The sequence below is a fragment of the Chrysemys picta genome, chromosome 12, assembly GCF_011386835.1.
Source record: "Chrysemys picta bellii isolate R12L10 chromosome 12, ASM1138683v2, whole genome shotgun sequence".
Lineage (NCBI taxonomy): Eukaryota > Metazoa > Chordata > Testudines > Emydidae > Chrysemys > Chrysemys picta.
Window position 1 is genome coordinate 56,085,815 of NC_088802.1, and position 22,486 is coordinate 56,108,300.

At 49.6% G+C, this 22,486-nt stretch overlaps 1 protein-coding gene and 1 long non-coding RNA gene across 5 annotated transcripts; one reads left to right on the forward strand and one right to left on the reverse strand.

Annotated features, from left to right (window-relative positions):
* The first annotated feature begins 393 nt into the window (after positions 1-393).
* CBX4 (chromobox 4) lies at positions 394-6,702 on the forward strand. 4 transcript variants are annotated; one of them, XM_005283009.5, is made up of 5 exons: positions 394-603; positions 722-765; positions 1,597-1,662; positions 3,384-3,450; positions 4,430-6,702. In XM_005283009.5, the coding sequence occupies exons 1-5, from the start codon at positions 535-537 to the stop codon at positions 5,756-5,758; spliced, it is 1,575 nt and encodes a 524-aa protein (XP_005283066.1). In that variant the 5' UTR covers positions 394-534; the 3' UTR covers positions 5,759-6,702. The 4 variants fall into 4 exon arrangements, with proteins under 4 accessions (XP_005283066.1, XP_042696864.1, XP_042696865.1 ...); XM_042840931.2 differs by having other exon boundaries at positions 475-603; positions 1,420-1,662; XM_042840930.2 differs by lacking the exon at positions 1,597-1,662 and having other exon boundaries at positions 444-603.
* Positions 6,703-19,037: 12,335 nt separating this feature from the next.
* LOC135974816 (uncharacterized) lies at positions 19,038-22,195 on the reverse strand. The gene is made up of 2 exons (XR_010591937.1): positions 21,391-22,195; positions 19,038-21,009 (listed from the first exon to the last, which is right to left on the reverse strand). It is a non-coding gene; the product is annotated as an uncharacterized LOC135974816 (long non-coding RNA).
* Between the last annotated feature and the right edge of the window lie 291 nt (positions 22,196-22,486).

Here is a 22,486-nt window from a genome sequence, read left to right on the forward strand (position 1 = left end):
CGCGCGCAAGGGCTCGGGGATCCCCGAGCCGCTATTTCGGAGGACTCGGGAATGCGGGATCGGACGGAACCCGGGGCTGGGACTATTTCTGCACCGAGTGTAACATCCCCCCGCCGCTCCTTGCCCCTTTCGCCCCCCCCAGCCCCCGCTGGCCGCGGACGGGGTGGGGGGCAGACACCTGCCCCCCCGGTCGCTCTGCTGCCCGCTGCTGGAAGCGCTGCGCGGAGCCGGCGGGACACGGGGCCCCTGGCTGAGCGCTGCCCCCGCCCGCAGCGCAACAGCCCCCAGCTCCCCCCCCCATCCGCTGACCCCGCCCCTTTCTCAGTCTCCTCCCCCTCGCGCTCCCCGGCAGATCTGCGCCAATCCGCGCGCCCCGACTCCCCTTGACGGACAGCCCGGCCCGGGGAGGCCCCGCCCGCCTGACGTCTCCGGCCGGGATTTGCATGAGTTGCGGTGCAGCGGCGGCTGGAGCTCAGTGTCTGCGGGCGCAGGAGGCGGAGTGCGGCGAGCTCGGGCGCTCGGACCCTCCCCAGCATGGAGCTGCCCGCGGTGGGGGAGCACGTCTTCGCCGTGGAGAGCATCGAGAAGAAGCGGATCCGCAAGGTGAGGCGGAGCGGGAGGCTGCAAGCGGGGAGTCGGGGGGTGCGGGAGGGAGGGAGGTCGGGGCTCCGCCGAGGCAGCGGGGCTGCAGCTGACGCCTTCCCTTTTCCCTCCCCCCCAGGGCAGAGTCGAGTACCTGGTGAAATGGAGAGGCTGGTCCCCCAAGTAAGTACCCAGGCGGGGAGCGGGGCTGCGGGCGCAGGATCCCCGGCCCAGCCCGAGCTGCAGAGAGCCCCCCCACCCCGATGCTTTCTGCGCCGGGAAATGCCACCGCCAATGCATGCTCCAAGAGAGGCTGGGGAGAGGCCAGAGGGGACCGGGGAGCCCGGCAGAAGCAAGGGGAGGGAGAGAGAGGCAGACGGTGACTGATGTGCAGCAGAAAATGGCTCCTTCCCCCTTTCCCTCCTCGGGAGCCAGGCTCCATATTGCAGAACCGAGCCGGGGGGAAATAATTTAAAACACGAAATAAAACGCCCCGCCGGTCCTAAGCCCCCGATCCTGGCCGAGGAGGAGGCAGGGGGCTGCCACCGGGGCGCTGCCACGGGGCGGGGGGGAGGCAAACCCTGCCTCTGAGCACCGAAGAGAAGGAGATGTTTGCGGGTGGCGGAGTAGTTGGGGTTTGCATGACAGTGTCTTGCAGGGAGGGGCTTGCATTGGCTCTGGGGTTTGGACTCTGCTGCTTAGACCCTGATCAGCACCACGGGTGTCAGTGGGGCTCGGACAGGGGCTTTGGGAAATCGCATCCTGGCATGCTTAGGATTCTTCGGGAATAACAACTGCGCTAAATAAACACCCCCGCCCCTCCCCCTCTCCGGGTAGCTGGAGTTCCAAACGCGCCCTCCGCAGTGGGTCCAGGTGCGCGTGGATTCAATGTGCCTAACCTGTAAGATGGCCCCTGGCAGCTCTCCGGCGAGGGGAGACCCCACCCCCCGTCTCCCTTGGGGGGGGGGGGAACCCGGTCTGTTGCTCAATGGAGCTTCTTCTCCCCCTTGCAAGATATAACACGTGGGAACCGGAGGAAAACATCCTGGACCCCAGGCTGCTGATCGCGTTCCAGAACAGGTGAGCGCTGCGCTCCTGCGCGGACCCGGCCTGCAGCGGGAGGGGGGGGAGGCAGGCGCAGAACCCAGGCGGCGCTGCTGGAGCTCGCGGGGAGGGAAGGGGCGGGTGGCAGTGGGGCCACTGCCTGGCCTGGGTTTAGTGGGGGAGGACTAAGGCAGCCCGGGTGGCGCGGGGGCCAGGCCTTGCAGGCGGAATGCCCTGCGCCGAGCTGGGCACTGGCGGCCCCGGCCCCCTTGCAGAGCCGAGCCGGAGCGCAGCTCGCAGCGAGCTGGCATTGTGCAATTGTGAATGCGTCACGGAACTTCACTTAACCCCTTCGGGGCCGCAGGTTGGCGGGCGGGCTCCGGGCATTTCGGCTGCGGGGACAGGGCAGGGGGTGTCGCGTGTGCAGTAGCGGGGCGATGGGAGAACCGGCCCTGTCCGGGACGGAGATTGCACCTTCCAAGGGACAAGCTCGCGAGCTGCAGGCCCGCCTGCCCGGAGAGCTGCTGGGTGCATGACCCTCGGCTAACGGCCCCAGCCTGTCCCTGCAGCCCCCCCGCTCGCTCGCCTGCCTGGGGAACTGGACGCCCCCGCGTGGAGGCGGCGGCGCTGCTGCTCCCCGCTCGCGTTTGGCGCATTATTTCCTGCGGTGTTTTGGCGCAAACTGTAGACTCGAGCCCGTGGCAGGCAGGCGGCTAGCGCCGGGGACCCGTCTCTCCGCGGCTCCGGAGCGACCCCGCCTGGGCGCGTCCTGCCCGGCCGAGTGCTAGGCGCTGCCGAGGGAGTTCACGGCTCCGCGGCCCAGGCACCGCCGGGCGCACTGGCGCGGAGCAGATGCGCTGATTGCAGCCCTGCAGCCGCGGGCCGTATTGGCGAACCGCTCCCGGCCCTTCCCCGGCTGCTGGCTAGCGGGGCCGTGCCCAGGGCCCGCTCCCACTTGGCCCGCCCCCCGGCGCACGGGTCGGGGGGCTAATCACCTTGAAGCCCCCGTCCGGGCAGGCAGCGAGCGATGCTGGCACTGCCCAGGATCCGGCCAGGCCCCGCGGAGCCCGGCGCTCTAGGGGGGACGAGCCCCGGCCTCCCCCCCCCTGCAATTGGCTGGTTCAGCCCCAGCGGCCCCTCCCCCCGCGGAGACATTGGCCTTTAAGGCAGCGATTCTGAGTGACGGCTGGCGGGGCTCGTCCTGTGAATCCTAATGAGATCATTAGCTTCGCCGCCGCCGCGCGGGTCCCGGGCGGCACATGCCGCGCACAGCTCGCACGGCCTCCCGTCCCAGGGTCCCGCCTGCTGCGCCGGGGGGCTCCGGCTCCCGGCCTCTGCCCAGCGCTCGAGTTCGTGGCCCGCTATTGCATACGATGCCGTTGTCACAGCGCTGGGCTCCAGCATCCTCTGGAAATCCCGGTGGCTTTTTGTGTGATCTGCACTTGGCTGTGGAACCGCAGCGAGGGATTTGCTGTGGCTGGTTAGTTTTTTCGGGGAGGTCTTTAGTGTGTGCGGGAGGGAGACTGGGCGGCTCGCTGGCGATTCCCAGGACAAACCAGTCCTGCTGGCTCGCGGGAAAGTTCCCCTACGAGCCTCAGCAGCTCGCGTCTTTGCTTTACACACTGTTGGCCCCTGTTCTTCATTGTAATGTGCCTCTATCTAAGTGATGTGTACCGAGAATTAACGACCCCCCCCCCAATTCTCCAGCGTGCTGTAGGAAAGTAATTGCATCGCGATTGATTTTTATGTTCCTGCAGGGAGCGGCAGGAGCAGCTGATGGGATACCGCAAACGAGGACCAAAACCGAAGCCGCTGGTCGTTCAGGTGAATGCAATGAGCCACAATGTGTTTTTTTCCTAAGGAAAGCCATTTTTAGGAAAATTCACACTCCGGAAAGTAAATGCAATCTCTAAATGGCGATCTTTCCAAATAGACTGATTAAAGCCACTTCGTTTTGTTTTTAATATAAACTCCCTTGTTTCCTCCCATCTCCAGGGAGGAGAATTTCATCTGGTTTCATCATGCTCAGGATCAGTGTGTACATACAAATCCCTTGTTAATTTTAAATGCCAGATGAAGCTCCTCCCACTCCTCTCCACAACCAACCACTCCCCCAATCCCAAATCTGACTTCATCATTCAATCAAACATGCACAATATCTCAGTGTAACAATGAGCATAAATTGGGACAGGCCCCAGAAACAGAGAAGAGAAGGAGCCCATTGCTGCAGGAATACACTTCCTGGTGGCTACCTTGCAGGGGAGTTCCTGGGTATTTCTTTCCTGGCAGATCTCATTCCCCATCTCGTCATTGTATTTGTATGGATCTGTCTCTGGTTATAAACTTAGCTTCTGCCCCATGTGACAGGAGGTGGCAGTAACATGCGGTGCTAAGCCTTGCTGAAGACTTGCTTTGGCAAGAAGAAGGTGGCTGTACACACAGTGCTTTCTTAAGCTGTGCTGACGCTGTTTGCATTTTTAGCTGCCCCTCTCCTCAGCAATCTGTACTCTTTCCTTGGGTGTATTTCACCTACGATTTACCCTTGCCTAATAGGGACAACTGATTGAAGGGTACTTTTTACTGCCTCTAATTAATCTCCAACAACATGGAGCCTTTAGGTCAGGAACAGGCCACCGCTTTTTATGTTCAGGCCTAGAGTGTCCCTTCCTGCCAGCTGCTGTGACTGCTTTGTTTTACTGGGTGTGCATAAGCTGGTTGCATGGACTCCTGCAGAAGTGCTGATCTCTTGTCTGAAGCAGCCCCTTGACGGGCTCTTGCTAAACGTGCTGACTTTGTGTTGCAGCTCCCTTCGTTCGCACGGCGCTCCAATGTCCTCACTGGGCTACAGGACCCTGCTGTGGACAACAGGCCGAAGCTCGAGCTGAACTCTTCCGGCAAGAGCCAGCAGCATCAATACGAACTCAACAGCAAGAAGCATCACCAGTACCAGCCCAATGGGAAGGAGAGCAGCATGAAGCACCAGCCACACAGCAAAGGGAAGTATTACTACCAGCTGAACAGCAAGAAGCACCACCACTACCAGCCTGACCCCAAGATGTACGAGCCCCACTACCAGCCCAGCAGCAAGGAGCCACAGAGTCAGGCCTGCTTGGACCACAGCAAAAGCCCCTTGGTCACCCATCCAGACAAATGGGCTCACAGCCCAGCCAAGAGCCTGCTGAGCCCCGTCAAGAACCTGGCTACAGAGGGCAAGAATGGAGCAGAGAAGAACCTGTCTAGTGGCACTGGGCCGCCTTCCCGTGATGGCGTGACCAGCAACGGCATTGGGGGCAAAATGAAGATTGTCAAGAATAAGAACAAGAACGGGCGCATTGTGATCGTCATGAGCAAGTACATGGAGAATGGCATGCAGGCCGTGAAGATCAAGTCTGGGGAACCGCCCAGGAAGCGGACCACTGAGGAGAGGACTCCCAGGAAGGGCGGGGAGGAAAAGCAGGAGGCCTGGCGAAAGCATGGGGAGGAGAGGGTGGCCGGCACTGACCACAAGAGCAAAGCTGGACTTGAGGGGGGCCAACCCCTCACAGAGCTCGGAAGGAGCCCCAGAAAGATTCCCCCTGCCAAGGAAGCACCTCCTCCCTCTGAGCAGCCCCTGCAACTCACCACCAAGCCCAACCTTGTGCCCTGGTCCCTGGATCCCAGCCGGGAGCACAGCCCTGCCCCCATGGGACTGAATCTCTCCAGCCCGGGCTCCAGGAAGCGCTGCCTCTCTGAGCCGCATGAGGAGAGGGAGCCAGGCAAGAAGCGCCTCACCTCACGGAGCATCAGCGCCCCCACCTGCCTGAGCCCCCAAGCACCAGAGAGGCCCGAGCACCCTCTTCCGGCCACCTCCCAGCCAGAGGTCATCCTGCTGGATTCGGACCTGGACGAGCCCATAGACTTGCGCTGTGTCAAGCCCCGGGGTGAGGGTGAGCTGGCTGTGGCGCAGGTGAAGCCAGAGGTGGCGCAGGTGCTGACGGAGAAGCCGGCAGTAGAGCCACAGCAGCAGGAGGCGGACGGGGAGGGAGAGGCAGAGCCCCTGCAGGAGTTCAAGCCCTTCTTTGGAAATATAATTATCACGGATGTGACCGCGAACTGCCTGACCGTGACCTTCAAGGAGTATGTGACAGTGTGAAGGGGCAGAGGCTGCTCCCCCTGGGGAGGGACCTGACACTATCCTGGAGCTGCCTGCCCCTCGACCCCCTCAAAGGTATTGTCACTGCCCTGACACCCATCTCCCTCCCCTCCCCACCACGGTGACTGCAGCACTCATGCAGGGAGGATCCCACCAGATGCCTCCCTGCCCAAGAGGAGGGGTGGGTGGGACACAGTGACTCTACCCCTGCTATGCTGGGGGTATCCTCTACTGCTGCTCCATCGCTGCGGTCCCAGGGCATGCCCAGGACTTGCAGGTATCAGGACACACGAGGATGGGGCCGGCCAGTTACTCAGAGTTACATAGTATTATATTTTAACAGTGCTAACTTGTCGAGTGATTCTTGCCCCCGTTTGTACGTGGTGTTATTGAAATGTATTGTTTGAGCTGAAAGCTGGTCCCTCTCTGGCCATGCGAATATATTTATTTGTAGGTATTTATATAATGAAATATAAATCCTAGATTTATGGAGTCCCTAGATCCCCTTATAAACTATATCAAACAAATATTTTCTGTTCTTTTTAACCATTCAGCATTTGTTAGTCTCATTCCTTTGACCTGTCTTCATGAGCTGCAGGACCATTCCCTGGTATATATTTTTTGATACTGTACATGTGTTGTTTCTATGTGAAAAAAATAAGTTCATTATCTAAAGCTAAACAAGCTATTATAGAAACTGCTGCTACTAGAAATGTCTAAACTATAAGCTTCCTATTATTAATTGCTTGAATGTAAATATTAAATGGAGATGTTGAAAGTGCATTTGATGTTCTGCAGCTAGCATAGATCTGATTGCAAAGACCAGCTGTTAGAAGGTGGGGCCTAAGCTGCCAGTGGCACTTCCTGGTTTAAGGACTGTATTGTGGGGGAAGAAAATGTATCATGCAATCATTGCAAAGGACTATAAACCTTTACAAAAACTACTGGAAGTTGGAGTGCATTTGTTACTGCTTATACACAGTACTGAAAAGACCTCTGTGGGTGTGAATTTACATGACTGGGTTTCCCCAAACAGGTATTGTCAATTTAAAGCAAGAACTGAGGTAGAGTTTTCTTAAATATCTAGGCAAGATTGAAGCCATGTAGAATAGTTCTTCTAATAAAAAGGTAGAGTTGAGAATACTTGTTGCCTAAGATGTACAATAAGCTCCTACTTTTGTTTTCTTGATCTGTTGAGAAAACAAAACAGCACTAAGGCAATGGAAATTGTCTTCCCTCCATGCCAGCCTTCTGCCCGTGCTTCGTGTAACCCCTACGCATGCAGACGGCCACCTTGCTTTCCCCAGCTCTTTAAAACTACGGGCCTCCATTTTCAAAAGCAAATAGTGATGGTGGGTGCCCAAATCAAGGCACCTTGCAGGGGCCTTGTTTTTGAGAAGGCAGGTGATGCACTGCTTCTGAAAACCAGGATCCTATAAGATGGCTCAGCCAACCTCCTCTTGTAACTGTCAAATGATGTCCATAAATGCAGATCTCGATTGGATGCTGTAACCTACGTTCTGTCACTTCATTAGGCAGAATTGCCCAAATAGTGTGGATCTAAAAAGTTAAACTAAGTTTGCAGAGGTTTTGAACTCACTTTACAGTCCCTGGATTCTACTGAGTATTGCAAAGTGGTAACACTTTAAAAAGCTTAAACCACGATGATTTTGAAAATATTTTGACACTTGATGTAATTGCAATATATCACCAGTCCATGGAGCAGGTAAAGCTTCCGTTCCACCAGCCACTAATAGTCATAAAATCTATTTAGAAGTATTAGAAATAATCTAACCATTTTTCCTTTGAATTTTGTGCTTGTAAAAAGCACCCTGTTGATATCCTCTATATCCACTTAGGTTTTCATTGCTTCAGCTGTTTTGGAGGAGATTTTGTAGGTGAATTGTCATTTTAGTTTGATTTATATGTACATGTGCCTAGAGCCTGGAAATAGCAGACTTTTTGGTTGATTGCATAAAATGCACCTAAGTTACATGAGAGCTAACTCAAAGCTTCCATAAACTACACTCAATCTATGCTCTGTAGATTTTACCTGGAGGGACAGAGGTGATTCAATCAGCATGGTGATTTCTCTGCTGAGATTAGCAGGAAGGGTACTGAGGTTGAAGTTTTCTGTATCAGGACCAGCTGATGGAGTGTAACTGCTTCTTGCCACTACTGATCTGGACTGACTTGGGCCTGTTATCTTAGAGGAGAAAGGTTCTTTATTTTCAGTTACCCATCCTCTGAGACGTCCACAATGTATAGACACTGGGAAATAAGAGCAAATACTGATTGGCAAACTATTTTTTAAATCCCAGCCATTAATATCCTTCTGAATGATGCTGGAATTTCCCTCTGAGATGCTATTTAACTAGAAATTAACAAAATAGCTATTCTAGAATAGTTACAGCAGAATGGTTGTTGGCTATAACCCCTGGGTGGGTGTTCTTCTGGAATGGAGAACCTTTTTCAGATTGTAGCTTAATCCTCTTTGACAGGAACAATTATTCTGGAATAAAAGCATCCGCACAGGGTTTTACAGGGAAATAACTATTTCAGAATGGCTATTTCTGTAAGTTTCCAAGTATAGCTGGGCCTCTACTCCTGCATGAGATAAAGGACACATGACCGCAGCCTGTTGTCCCTCTAGGCATGCAGCATTCTGGAGGTTCACATGCTCAGTGGGGCTGGCTTTGCGAAGTCACTATGTAAAGGAGGAGGGGGAAAAGCACCACATCTCACTCAAATGTCCGGCTGCCTGCGTTTTTCAGCATCAAAGATGATTTTCTCCCGTTACTGTACTGACTCCTCTGATCTAACAGGGTTCTAGTCAATCTTAGAAGGCAACAGAATTGTTTCAATTGCAGTTGGTTACAGCTGCTCCGCCAGGAAAGGCAGTGGGGGTTGCACAGGTGTCAGAGGGTAGACTCTGAAGCCACTGGGGTTGCACAGATATAATTTGGGAACCAATTTGGCCTGTAAAACTTTCATTAGGGGTGGTTTGGTAGGAAGTTTGGCTGGCCGAGCCCCAGGCAGTTGGCAGCCTGGCAGTTAGAAAAGAACCTATTTCACTTATAAAGTGAGCTAATGCTTGTCTGCAAAAATAACTTTTTCACAAACAAAAATTGGTATGCAAGTAGCAGCACACCTCAAGGGCTGCAGAATGTGACCTGGGCAAGAGGAAGTGCTGCTTTGCCGACTAATGCACGAGTGAGGCTGGAGGCTCTTGGGGGCTGAAGGCAGGTGTTTTCTGTTAGCAAAGCTTGTGCAGAAAATACAAATGTGTTCATTTACCTTTTGGTTTAATGCAGCGGTTCTCAAACTGTGGGTTGGGACCCCAAAGTGGGTCATGACCCTGTTTTAATGGGGTCACCAGGGCTGGCTTAGACTTTCTGGGGTCCGGGCTGAAGCCTGAGCCCCACCACTGGGGTGGAAGCTGAAGCCTGAGGGGTTTAGCCCTGGGCAGCGGGGCTCAGGTTACAGGCCCCCTGCCTGGGGCTGAAGCCCTTGGGCTTTGGCCCTCCCACCCAGGGTGGTGGAGCTCAGGCTTTGATTATCCCACCCAGGGCGGCAGGGCTCTGGCTTCGGTCCCTCCTCCTGGGGTCATGAAGTAATTTTTGTTGTCAGAAGGTCACATTGCAATGAAGGTTGAGAACCCCTGGTTTAATGCAAACAACCAGATTCCTGACAAATGGGATGCCCTTTTTGAAATTACTAAGGCTGTAGCCTCTTCTTCAAACGTCCCCTAAACCAGTGGCTCTCAACCAGGGGTACGCATGCCCTTGAGTGTACGCACAGGTCTTCCAGGGGGTGCATCAACTCATCTAGATATTTGCCTAGTTTTACAACAGGCTACATAAAAAGCACTAGCAAAGTCAGTACAAACTAAAATTTCATACAGACCATGACTTGTTTATACTGCTCTATAGACTGAAATGTAAGTATAAAATAAATAGGTCTGTCAAGCAATTAAAAAAAATAGCAATTAATCATGTGATTAAACAATAAGAATACCATTTATTTAAATATTTTTGGATGTTTTCTACATTTTCAAATATATTGATTTCAATTACAACACAATACAACGTGTATACAGTGCTCACTTTATATTTTTTTATTACAAATATTTGCACTGTAAAAACCAAGAAATAGTATTTTTCAGGTCACCTAATACAAATACTGTAGTGCAGTCTCTTTATTGTGAAAGTTGAACTTACAAATGTAGAATTATGTCTAAAAAAATAACTGCATTCAAAAATAAAACAATGTAAAACTTCAGTCTACAAGTCCACTCAATCCTACTTCAGTGAATCAAGCTCAGGGAAACAAGTTTTGGTTGCAATTTGCAGGACGTAATGCTGCCCGGTGCTTCTTGTTACAATGTCACCTGAAAGTGAGAACAGGTGTTCGCAAGGCACGGTTGTAGCTGGCATTGCAAGATATTTACGTGCCAGATGCGCTAAAAATTCATATGTCCCTTCAAATAAGAAGCAGGCAGCAGGATCTCTCGTAAAATGTAAACAAACTTGTTTATCTTAGCGATTGGCTGAACAAGAAGTAGGACTGAGTGGACTTGTAGGCTCTAAAGTTTAACATTGTTTTGTTTTTGAGTGCAGTTAGGTAACAAAAGAAAAACCACATTTGTAAATTACACTTGCACAATAAAGAGATTGCACCACAGTACATGTATTAGGTGAATTGAAAAATACTATTTCTTTTATAATTGTTACAGTGCAAATATTTGTAATTAAAATAATATAAAGTGAGCACTGTACACGGTCTATTCTGTGTTGTAATAGAAATCAATATATCTGAAAATGTAGAAAAGCATCCAAAATATTTAATAATTTTCATTTGGTATTTTATTGTTTAATGGTGCAATTAATTTGAGTTAATTATGGGGGGAGGGATAGCTCAGTGGTTTGAGCATTGGCCTGCAATGAATTGACAGCCCTAAAACTAAATCCATTGGAATAGAACTATTGTAATTATATGGTAAAAAGGAAAAGGTGATTTGTCAGTAATAATGCATTGACACTTTTTTTTGTATTTTTGTGTCTGATTTTTAAGCGAGGTGAAACTTGGGATACACAAGAGAAATCAGACTCCTGAAAGGGGTACAGTCGTCTGGGAAGTTTTAAGAGCCACTCCAGCAAGCACAAGCTGACAGCTTCCTGCTTCTCGAGGAATCTTTTGAGATCCTGTTTTAATTTTAAAATTATTGGTGGTTCAGTTATACAACTAGCTGAAGCAATTATTGACTTTTAAAAACTAAATTGCATCTTATTTAAGGCTCTTTCAGCGCCTGGAGCACTCTGTGCTCTTAGTGCAGTGCCTTGAGACAGAAGCACCCAAAATGTTGTTGTCTTTTTGACAAAGTAGCTGTGGTTGTTTGAGGCACCATTTCCCGGAAACCACAGAGCCAGATACTTCTTACATTAAACACAGTCCAACTATTAAAGTAACTCCTGCAGCTTCCTGTGCAGTGAAAGGTGTGATGCACATCTTCTAACCAGGCAGTGCACACTCCACTTACTTTATGCCAAGTGGCTAGGAAAGAAATTATTTGCTTAGTATGTGAATTACTTATTTATATCCATGTCTTGCTATATGAAGTGCTTCAAACCTATGTATCTATTACTGAGGTGTTTAATTGAGAGAGGTGGTCACTGACACACCAGACTGAACCTCAAATGGGATATTGGACAGGGTCTAGTGTTACTGTTCTATTTGCCTTCAGAAAAAGTGACTTATGTTAGATATACAGGTGAAGGGTGGGTTGGTTGGTTGGTAGAATTTTTTGACAGCCAGCGTTGCCTGTTTATTTTAAAGGACAATTTGTCTAGATACATTAGGTCTTTTTAAAAGGTCTATTGTTATGTTTATAATGTATGCACCACCAGTGATTTGTGCAGCTGAATGGATTTTCACTGTCTGGAGAAAGGACGAATTGTAAATCCACTTCCTGGCCCTGGTTTTCAATTCCCCCTGCCCACCTCCTTGAGAACATATTAGTCTTAGATGCCTGCAGTACTTATCTTGCTCCCATGGCCAAATTCTGTCTCTGGTATTTACTTTATCCCTGGCTAAATCAACCCTCTATAGTTTTAAGAGGATTTGGTACACTTCCTGTTTTAAACTGTTACGCACTATTGCTGTTTCTGTTGAAAACCTGCCATGTCCCTTTCCAGAGGTGGCCGCATTTCAGTAACGGATGAAGTGATCCCTATACAGAGTTTGTATATTAGTGTAAGTTTGTAGATTGAGTTGGGATCCTTTGGGCAAATATTAGAGATGTGTCATATATGCAGAGTAAGGAAAAAACCTCAAGAGTTTTGGGGGAGGCTAGGCATTAAACTAGTAGGGGAGAGAGAAAGCAATCTAGACTCTGCAGTAGGAGATGGGGGTGGATGGGTTGTAAAATGCTTTGTGACCCAGCAGGGGAGTGAGTGGCAGAGTTCTCAAGGGGAAATCATGGGCAGAACATAGAAGCCTTTTTTGTCCAATGCTGCCGCTTTCAAGGTGAGATAGGGGATTGGCTGCTTGATCTGGGGAACTAGGACTCTCTCCTCCCTTAACTGGCGTGTGGTACATCAGCTTCAACTCTTCCCTTGCTATTCGGAGCAGCCAAGGAGGAAGTAACATGTTCCTGGATGATGCAGAGGGGAAGAGTAGTATATTTTCAGGACCTGCAGTTTGTAATCTGTCAGGCGCTCAGGAGTTCCTCCAGAAGCAAATGTGGCCCCATACACAGCAGCAGCCAAACTACATTGTAACTTGAATTGGATTTCAGTAGAATGTAAACGTTCTCCAACGGCCGGGAAAGGCCGGTGTTCTGGGTACCTTCGCTCAGTGATTGGCACTAATAACCCTTCTAGGTCACTCAGGAGATCACAGCCACGGGCTCGGCCCAGGCAGAGCGTGGCTCGGTGCACTATTGCATCCTGGCCATGGTCAGACCATGAAGTGCCTTTGGTCTCACTTTTGCTGCTGCAGGGCCCAACACCATCCCCAGAAATGGATTAGGTTTCAGGCTGCTCTAAGGTGGATGTAAAGTTGCCAGTGGGCCATATTCCTGAGCCTTCTGGAGAGCTTCTTGTGTCTGTAACACACAGTGATAGTTCCTCAAGGCCTTCTTCCCATGCACTTTGCCATCTGAATGAGCTCCAGCATATGAAGCAGGAAGGAGAGAGGCTAGAGTGCCACGGACCTGCTCCGTTGGGCTGGAGACATTTTTTGAAGGGCTCTGCCCGGGTAATGGCAGCAAAGGAGGTTTCCTTCTCCACCTTGTCCCCATTCACTCCATGTGGCAGAGCTGTCTGCTTAAATACACAATTGAGAGTTCCTTGCTGAGAGGCGTTTTCAATCTATTTCACAGACAAGATCATTTGGATTCAGACCAGCTTCACAGCCTCTCGCATAGCAGATCTGTCAGGCAGGGACAAATGCAAGGGCATCACTCAGCTTGAATTTTGGCCTGAGGGCTGAGAAGGTCCATATCGAAGGTCACAGCCTAAACTGCCCCCAGCACCACCTCAGCAACACTGGCACAGCGAAAGCCACACACTGGGACTTTGCCTGCTCCATCCTGGCAGAGCATTTCACAAAATCTCTCTGCTGCACTTGACTAGGCTTGATACAACATTGCTGGCACTGGAGATTTTTGGCCCCCATTTGCTCTCCCACCATAAGTCACCAGACTTCACTGAAGCTAGTCCTGATTTATAATGAGAGGAAGGATGATTTTGTGGCCCAAGCCTTAGCTGGCACTCAGGAAATCTGGGTTCAACTCCTGTTTCTTTGTGACCTGGGGCAGTGGTTCTCAACCGGGGGGGGCCACGAGCAGGTTTCAGGGGGTCTGTCAAGCAGGGCCAGCATTAGACTCACTGGGGCCCAGGGCAGAAAGCTGAAGCCCCACCACCTGGGGCTGAAGCCAAAGCCTGAGCAGCTTAGCTTCATGGAGGGCCCCCAGCAGTTTCTCTGTTTGCTACGCCTCTAACACTGGCCCTGGCTTTTATATGCAGAAAATCAGTTGTTGTGACACAGGTGGGCCGTGGAGGTTTTATAGCATGCTGGGGGGAGAGGGCTCAGAAAGAAAAAGGCTGAGAACCCCTGACCTGGAGTAAGTCACTGAGTTGGTGCCTCAGTTTCCCATCTGTCACTGGGTAAGGCTACTTCCGTTCTCCTGTGTCTGTTTGGATTGTAAGTAATGTGGAGTAAGGACTGTTGCTCTCTGTTGGCTTGCACAGCACCTAGCACATGGGAGCTCTCCTCTCTGTGAGCGCAGTGCGGGGCTCAGACACTGCTCTGGGCAGGTGCTGTCAGTGCCTCCCTTCAGGAGGTCAAGCATCCCTCAACTACACAATTGTCAGGCCCCTGCTTAAGAAACCATTTCTCAGCGTGGACGATCGGAGCATGTGCACCCTGGTGTGGGTTGAACAAACACTAAGGTTTCTATTTAGCCAAACAAACAGCAGGGCCGGCTCCAGCATTTCTGCCGCCCCAAGCAAAAAAAAAAAAAGCTGCGATTGGTGGCGGCAGTTCAGCGGCAGGTCCTTCGCTCCGAGAGGAAGTGAGGGACCTGCTGCCCCCGAATTGCCGCAGGTGCCGCCCCTCTCCCTTGGCCACCCCAAGCACCTGCTTGTTAAGCTGGTGCCTGGAGCCGGCCCTGACAAACAGGCAGGGACAACAGTAGCCCTGGGAGCCAGAGGGAGAAACCTTGAATTTCAAGATGTCCTGACTTTAAAGTGCTTCACTTCATGGCTTTAATCCTGCATCTTGCTAGTACCAGGCATTTAATTTCATTGCCTTGATTTCCAAGAGGGGGTAAAAAAGGGGATGGAGGAGAAAGAAAAGTGCTACTCAATCACACTGCACCCTTTGGCCAATTCAGTGCAAACTACAGCTCCTTTCAGTTCTGAGGAGGAATGAACTGAGGCCTTGTCTACACCCAAAAGGTGTACTACTGTAACTCTAATGCTACAGTGTGTCCTAGTACGGACAGAGCAACAGAGAGTCCTGTGGCACCTTTAAGACTAACAGATGTATTGGAACAGAAGCTTTCGTGGGCGAATGTCCACTTCGTCGGATGCAGCATTCACCCACGGAAGCTTATGCTCCAATACTTCTGTTAGTCTTAAAGGTGCCACAGGACCCTCTGTTGCTTTTTACAGATCCAGACTAACACGGCTACCCCTCTGATACTTGACAGTATGGACAGAGTTACAGCAGTGTAAGTGGGCTTCTGTGGGTATAGCTCATTGCTGTACAGGGACGGAATGAAGTCATCCTACCATAAGGCACTCTTATACCAGTATAACTGCTTGTACTGGTATTGCTGTGTGGATTTAAAAAAAAAAAAGTCACCACTCCCCCCCTATCAAGTTAATTATACCAGTACAAAACCCGGCTGTAAACAAGCCATAGACCACCTCCATTGAGAGGTCATCATCCTTAATTCTTGGGTTAAAAATACATTTAAAAATGTCAAAAACATAGACATAACTATGCATGTGTAAAACCCCATGTCATAAGGCCCAATCCTTCCCCCAGGGAATGGGGCAGCTTTGGACCCTAGGGCCCCATAACTTCCAAATCACTGAACACATTTGCTTCACATTTGGATTGTTGGTCAGTGATGGCTGCAAAACCCCTCAAAGCCCAGATTCTCCAGCTGGCTCCAAATTGGGAGATCCTTGAACCCCCATGGGGCTGTTTGCAGGGTTGTGGCTGATGCTTGGGACTTCCAGCTTCAGCCATTTTGGGGTTATCCCCTCGCAACCTTTCACCTGGAGCACAGGGCCAGGAATTAACTAGTTCCCCATTTACAAAACTCAATAATAGAAGAACTAATATGACTCAAAGTTTAAAAATAAAAGTTCACTTCTCTACTGAGACTAAACACAGCAAAATTCAGCCCACAAGGAACTGGTATAAGAAAGTTATGAGCAACAGAGAACGAAGGGACTAAAATGGAAAGTGGAACTCAGCATCTCCTTCAAGTTGGCTGCTGCTAGTGACTGATAATGAATCTATTATGCAGACATGCTCTATAGTAGGGAAAGAGATGGCATGATGATATATTGTGATACAAGACTTAATTGTTGCATTCATTCATAAGTGAGGAAATCCCCCAGTGAGCCATATAACTCATCCCAAATAAGTATCAATATACTCTTTCTACCACCACATGTCTTATGGTTATGCCACATATTTTAAAGAGAATACAGTCTTTGGATTGTTATTGGTGCTTGTGAGAACATGCCATCTTCTACCGAAACAAGAGAAGGAAAAACTGAGCAGTAAGGGAGGATACTTGCTAGCTAGAGGAGAGGAACATGCAGTAAGTAGTAACCAGATGCAAAATGGCCAGTTTAGGGCTGCAGCTGCTTGGCTCTGCCATATTTAAGGGGCCAATCCCCAGAATGCATGCTGGGAAATAAGCTACTATAAGAAGGTAACCATGCAGCTCAGAGAATTAATAGATTGGGGGAGGGTATCCTACTTGCTGTTTCTGCATGGTCTAGACTACATTAGGTTGTAGGGCTATTTTTCATACTCCTCTACTTGTAAAGTCAGGTTATTATGTGTAGACCTAGGACAGTAGTGTTAGGAAGAACAAAAATAGGTCTTATCAAACTGGGAAAAAAAATCTTTAAAATAGCTTTTCTATATACCAGGATCTCATGAGTTCTGGGTCTAGTATTTCATGACCTCCTAGGGCTAGCAATTAATTAGGCTTGTTTGAAGTAAGTCTATATTTTCAACTTTCCAAGGGTGGGAAGCATGTTTTCCATCTCTGATGGGTTACAAGATAACACACCTTAATGTTCACTGGTTCAGGACTGAACATTGCCTATCCTGTATTTACAGTCAAAGTAATTTGAGAGAAAAACACTTACACATGGGGTGGAGAGAGTGAGGTGGCAGGTTCTTTTAATTAAAAAAACAATGATAAACCATTTGAAAGCTGCCCAGAAGTTGGGATGTTGGAGGTAATCCTGTCAGAGATAGATTAGGGAGCACAGGGCTAGTGAAGCAGTCAAAAGTGCAAAATAAATGCAATTTATCACATGGGTCAGCAGTTTCCCAGAGCTTTAGAAATAAAGGACCAAATTCTGCCCTTGAATACACCCACACATTCTCTGTTGAGTGAAGCAAGGTCTGTGCATGCAAATACAAGGGAATAATTCTGACCGCAGGAATTTATTCCATTATTATCCTCGCTATATGTGTATTATAGTTGCAGCCATGATGGCTTCCCTTCTCTTATCTGTTTCTCTTCATGCATACCAAGCTGCCAGCTGTAGATCAAATAATTAGACTCACTTTGGTTTATGCAAAGAGAAGACCTGCCAGTTCTGTAGATGCCATAATCTCCCCAAATACCTGCTGAAAGGCTATCTTATCATCATGAGTTTAATGGCTCAAAGTGACCCTGAACCATCTGAACCTTAGCCAGGTGGGAAGGACCCTCCCTAGGTTTCCTCTTCCATTTACTTTTAAAAGAATTCTTCACTCACTCCATGGTATCTGGTTTCCTATTGCTGTTCATTTAACTACCCTGAAACCTGAAACAGACCCCCCTTTCTAGAGTGTTTGATTCTAAGCCTCTGAACTTAGCTACTCTTTAACTCTCAGGGCATGAAAATAACACTTAGCCAGATGCAGTCTAGAGAAAACCAACAAGAAGACACCGAACATGGGACAGTGTCACAGTTTATACTGCAAACCACTTTTTGTAGTTCAGCAGCAAAGGCTCAGAAGGGACCAGCATTGGAATAGGGCTGTCTTTTCTTTCTCATCTTTTGGCCTAGCCTTTAGCAAATAAATCTAAACCATGACATTTTCTTTTCTGATTTCTGACTAGTAATTTAAGCCTGCTTTTTTTCTTGTGACATAAACAGCCCAGAGTATACACATGCTCTGCTCCCTTGTGCATATACTCTCTTGAAGTACATAACCATATGTTATTTAAGAAATAGTACAACATCACAGACACATTGCTTAGTGTAAGTCATTGCTGAGAGAGTTTGCAGATGATCCTAAGATTCGGAAGCATGCTAAATAACGAGGAGGAGAGATTATAAACTATTGAGAGTATAATTGAAAAAATAGAATTCAATGAAGAGCTGCAAGAATGACTTTGAGGTCTGGAAATGAAAAACTAAATATCAACCTACTAGGAGAAGGTTAAGAGATTGGGTTGATCAGTCTATAATAATCTACGCATGGCTCTTTGGTTTAGCAGCCAAAGGCATACCATGTATCTAGATCAGTGGTTCTCAACCCACAGCCTGCAGGCTGCTTGTGGCCCAATCAGCACACAGCTGTGGCTCGTGTGACATCCTCAGGGCCATACAGGTAGTACATATATTGTGTGGATGTGGCCCATGTACCACAGAGAGAGCTGCATGTGTGGCCCACAGTGGTAAATCAGTTGAGAACCACTGGTCTAGATGCTGAAGTGAGCAAAATTTGAACTGGAAATAAGGTGCCATTTTTAACAGAGGGAAATCAACAACTGGAACAAATTTCCAAAGGGTGTGGTAATGGCTCCATTGTCTGGAGTCTTTAAATCAAGACTGGATGTCTTGATAAAAGATCTGCTGTAAGTCAACCACAAGTTATTGGGCTAGATGAGAAAATTCACTGGGTGAATGGCTTAGGTTATGCAGGGGGTCAGACAAGATGATCGTAATGGTCCCTCCTTCTGGGCTTAAAAGCTATGACTCTTGTAATAATTTTTCCATTCTTTTATGTGCTTACACTATTTTCCTTGTCATTCTGGCTCAGTGCATCTTTACTGAATTTGAATCTTTTTAGGATAAATTATTTTATCTTCTAATAATTTCAACAGCAGCTATGGACTATATATGTGATTGGAAGCACAGCTTTCATTAGGTGACCTTCAATGACTGAGGTAGGAATATAATTTAGCTGCACATATACACAGTGTATACTTACTTAGGGTCAATTCAGGGATCAAAGCAGTCAACTACAGCTAACACAGCTGTCAAGTTAGGTGTCCAAAATATGCAGGTAGCTTTTCACTGGTATTCGGTATACTCTATATGTAGTAGCTTCTATAAGAAATTTTTACTATGTACTTTTTTTATCTATTACATTTGTCTGGCATACAGAGAGTAGCACTCAGTATCACTTCAGGCAAGACATGTGTATCACTGCTTGGGAAAATTCAACCCACAAGGTGAAGATGTCAGAAAGCTATGAGCAACTGAAAACAGGGGATTAGAATGAAAACCATTACGCAACCTTAAGTAGAGCAGCAGCAGATGCTCACACTATAATATCTATATTGGTAGTATGTACAAGTATATTACAGAATAAAATACAGAATAAACAATGTATAGTGCCCATCTCTGCCATAGTGTTCTAGTCACCTCACAATATAACAAACCACCTAGAACTCCAATTAAAATTCTATCCATGTACAAACTAAATACAAACACTACATTAAACTCACAGAGCAGAATTGTAACTTCTTCTGTGAACTTGGCTAATTTCATAATCCTTCTAAAGATCAGGGATTGGTCATGCCAGCGAGTGAGCGATGAGAAGGCAGATTTACGGCTGATATATTGGGGGATTAGCTTCATTAGGATGACACCAAAGCTTGGCCCAATTTGCAATGTGAAGTAGAGTTACATTTGGGTTGGGCTTGTTCAACCAGAAATGACTCACCCTGCTGATGAAAAAAAATCCTGTCTCCCATCTATGAGTGTAACTGCATTAGTGTTAGAGGGATGTTTGTGCCGGTGTCATGAGAAAAAAGGGGAGAACTCTGCCATGATGCTGAGCCTTGTAGACATGGCCAACCCATGCCCCAGTGAGTTTACAGTACAAATAAGACAGGAGGTGCCTTTCAGACATGCAATGCACAGATTATCAGGAGCTGGCCTAGCCATTTTAGCAAGTCTTAAGGTACCAGTCACTATAGAATCTAAGCACTGATCAATAGTTACCAAATGCAAAATCATCCTGGAAAATGGTTCCTGTCTCCTTTCCCCAGGAGAGGGAGGTGCAGGGCAGGGCGGTTACATTCAATTTTCTCTTTTGGTAGATTAACATTGCAGGCGACGTCTGTTTGAAGGAAGAATTGGAAGGGTAAAACAGGTGTTTGTCTGACACACAAGGTGAGAGGCAGGAGATTGGTGTGGAGGTAAGAGTGGTGGGAGAAAGAGACCAATGGGGCAATATGGAGCCTGGCCTTGGTGAAGCCCAGGCATCAGGAGGGTGAGAAGAAGGAAGTAGAGGGCACTGGGAGCCAGGCATGGTCAGAGTATGGGAGGTGGGTAGGAGACGCCTGGACTTGATATGGAAACCGAGAGAGTAGGGATCCAGAGAGGGGAGTGAGTGATGGGATCCGGAGACTGACACTAGGAAGAGGCTGGAAGAGGGAGGTTAAGCAAAGAGGCCAGAGGAGGAGGAGATTGCTGTTGCAGGTGGCAATTAATAGACCTTTATATTTACACAACATCAGAAGGGCCAAGGGAATTCCTCAGCGCACCCCCAGTCTTATTGCTGGTAGAACACCCAAAAGTGTGGGAGGCACTTGACAGGACAAACATTAAGAAGCAACTGGAAAAACCAATTCAGAGATGGGGTTAGGAAAGACAAGGGATACAATATTAAGGTCACCTGCTTACTCAGTTGTAACATGTCACATGTTGCTGTATCTACATTCCATTATTCCTAGATTGGCTCTCCCTGTAGTGGCTATTAGTAAAGTTGGATGAATAACCTGCTGGTGGTTGTATTTCCCACTGGTGCAGGGGGGTCTATGTGCTCTGGCCACCCACACAAAATCTTTTACTTAGGAACACAGCCATAGATATAACCCGTATAGGTACTTTATATCCTTTTGCAAACAATAGGCCTTCACTGCCTTGCATTTTCCCCTGTGCCTGGTGTAATGAGCTGTAACAATACAATGTGTGCAGAACACGAGAGCACAAATTCTAACTGGATAATGAATATATGTCAAACATTTAAAAGGAATGTCTGGTGCTGTAGCAAAATGTTTTCAGCGGTCCTCCTATTGACTATATCACCCGAAGGAGAGAGACATTTGTATAAGATCGAACAGTCTGGAAGGGGATGTACCAAAACACGGCAAACATGGAGAACTGTCGAGCTTAGGTGAGGAGTCTGCAGCAGCTGCTCTCGGAGTGGCATGCCCAGGCGTTGAGCAGCAGGACTGGCCTAATCACCAGGAAGAGATCACCCTGTTTAAGTGGGAAAAGGAGAGTTCATAAAAACACCGGAAGAAAAACGAAAGAGAGCAGAAGGGAGAAACGTAGCAAGAGAAGAGTCCACCCGAGGTTCTGTCTGGCTCTATTCTGCGCGGCTTAGCCTTGCCAGCACCCCCGCTCAGCCCTGCGGCATTTCCAGGGGCTCCCGCTTCTCCATCGCCTTCCACGTGCTCTGTTCCCCAACTCAGACCTGCATTGCAGGACTTCCCCCGCTTTGCCATGCCCCCCTCTGGGCTCTGCTCTCCGCTCAGACCTGCAATGCAGCATGACAGGAATCCCCCCCCCCCATTCCTTTCTTCCTCCTTCCACCTGCGATCGGTCCCCAGAGGTTATTGAGAAAACTCGCAAACGCACCTCAGTCCCGTGTTCCCCGGTTCTGTTCCGGATGAACCTGGCGCTTCTTGCGCCCTGCACAAAGCCTGGCTGTTGGCTCCAGAACACTCCGTTCACACACAATCGCCTGCACGTTCGGGTGCCATTTACTCCCGCTGCCTCTGTCTCTCTGGACACGTTTAATGCAACAGATTGGGAAGATGCCTCGCAGCCCCTTACTTCCAGCCGCGTCTAGCGCGTGTATTTGTTGCCTATTTGTCCGCAAATAGGAGCTACGCTAAAGCCGAACCTGGCTCAAGCCTGCCCCGCGCTAGCACCGTCTCACGCCAACAAGCCCCTCACCCATCCCTGCGCCGTGCGGCCGGAGCGAGGGTCAGGGGAGAAGCAATGGGGCTGGGCTGGATCATCAGGGAAATCCACCCCTGGTTCGAGTCCCTCCCTGGCGGGCTGGGAGCGTGGGAACCTGCCGGGACAGCAGGGCCGGCCTTGCGCCCACTGGGCACTGAAGAGCCCCGCGCCCCCCAGACTCGATTTGTAAATCATCGTTTTCATTTCCTGGAGACAGAGAACACCAAGCCCCATTCGCCGCGGCCCCCGGCCTAGCCAAGGCAGGGCTCGCCTCCTTCTGTGCCCTGGGACTAGCCGTGGGTGGGTGGGTCGCTGGGCACCTGGCTGGCACAGAGATGTCCGGTGCGAAGAGGGGGGGGGTTATTGCTTCCAGGGAGGGGGCTGCGGCCTCAGCTCCACGCGCCCAGCCCCTCGCAGCAACGCGCTTCCAACGGACCCGACTGTGGCCCTTGGAGACCCCGCCGACGCCTTCCCTGCCTTTGCCGGGGGGCTAGAGGGGGTGGGAGGCGGGCCCGGCCACTCGGGGTGCACTCCCCGCGCCGGGCCCGGCCACTCGGGGTGCACTCCCCGCGCCGGGCCATCGCGGGTGGGCGATGACTCGCTGCGGGGCAGCCCAGGTCCCAGGGAATGCGGCCAGCAGCGTCCCCACTTCGAGGGGTGGGACAGAACCACCACGTGTGTTCGTTGGCTCGGGGAGATGGACCCCAGCGCACGGGGGCTGGAGCTGGGGGCTGGGGGGCAGGGAGACGAGAACCCGCGGTTCTAGCAG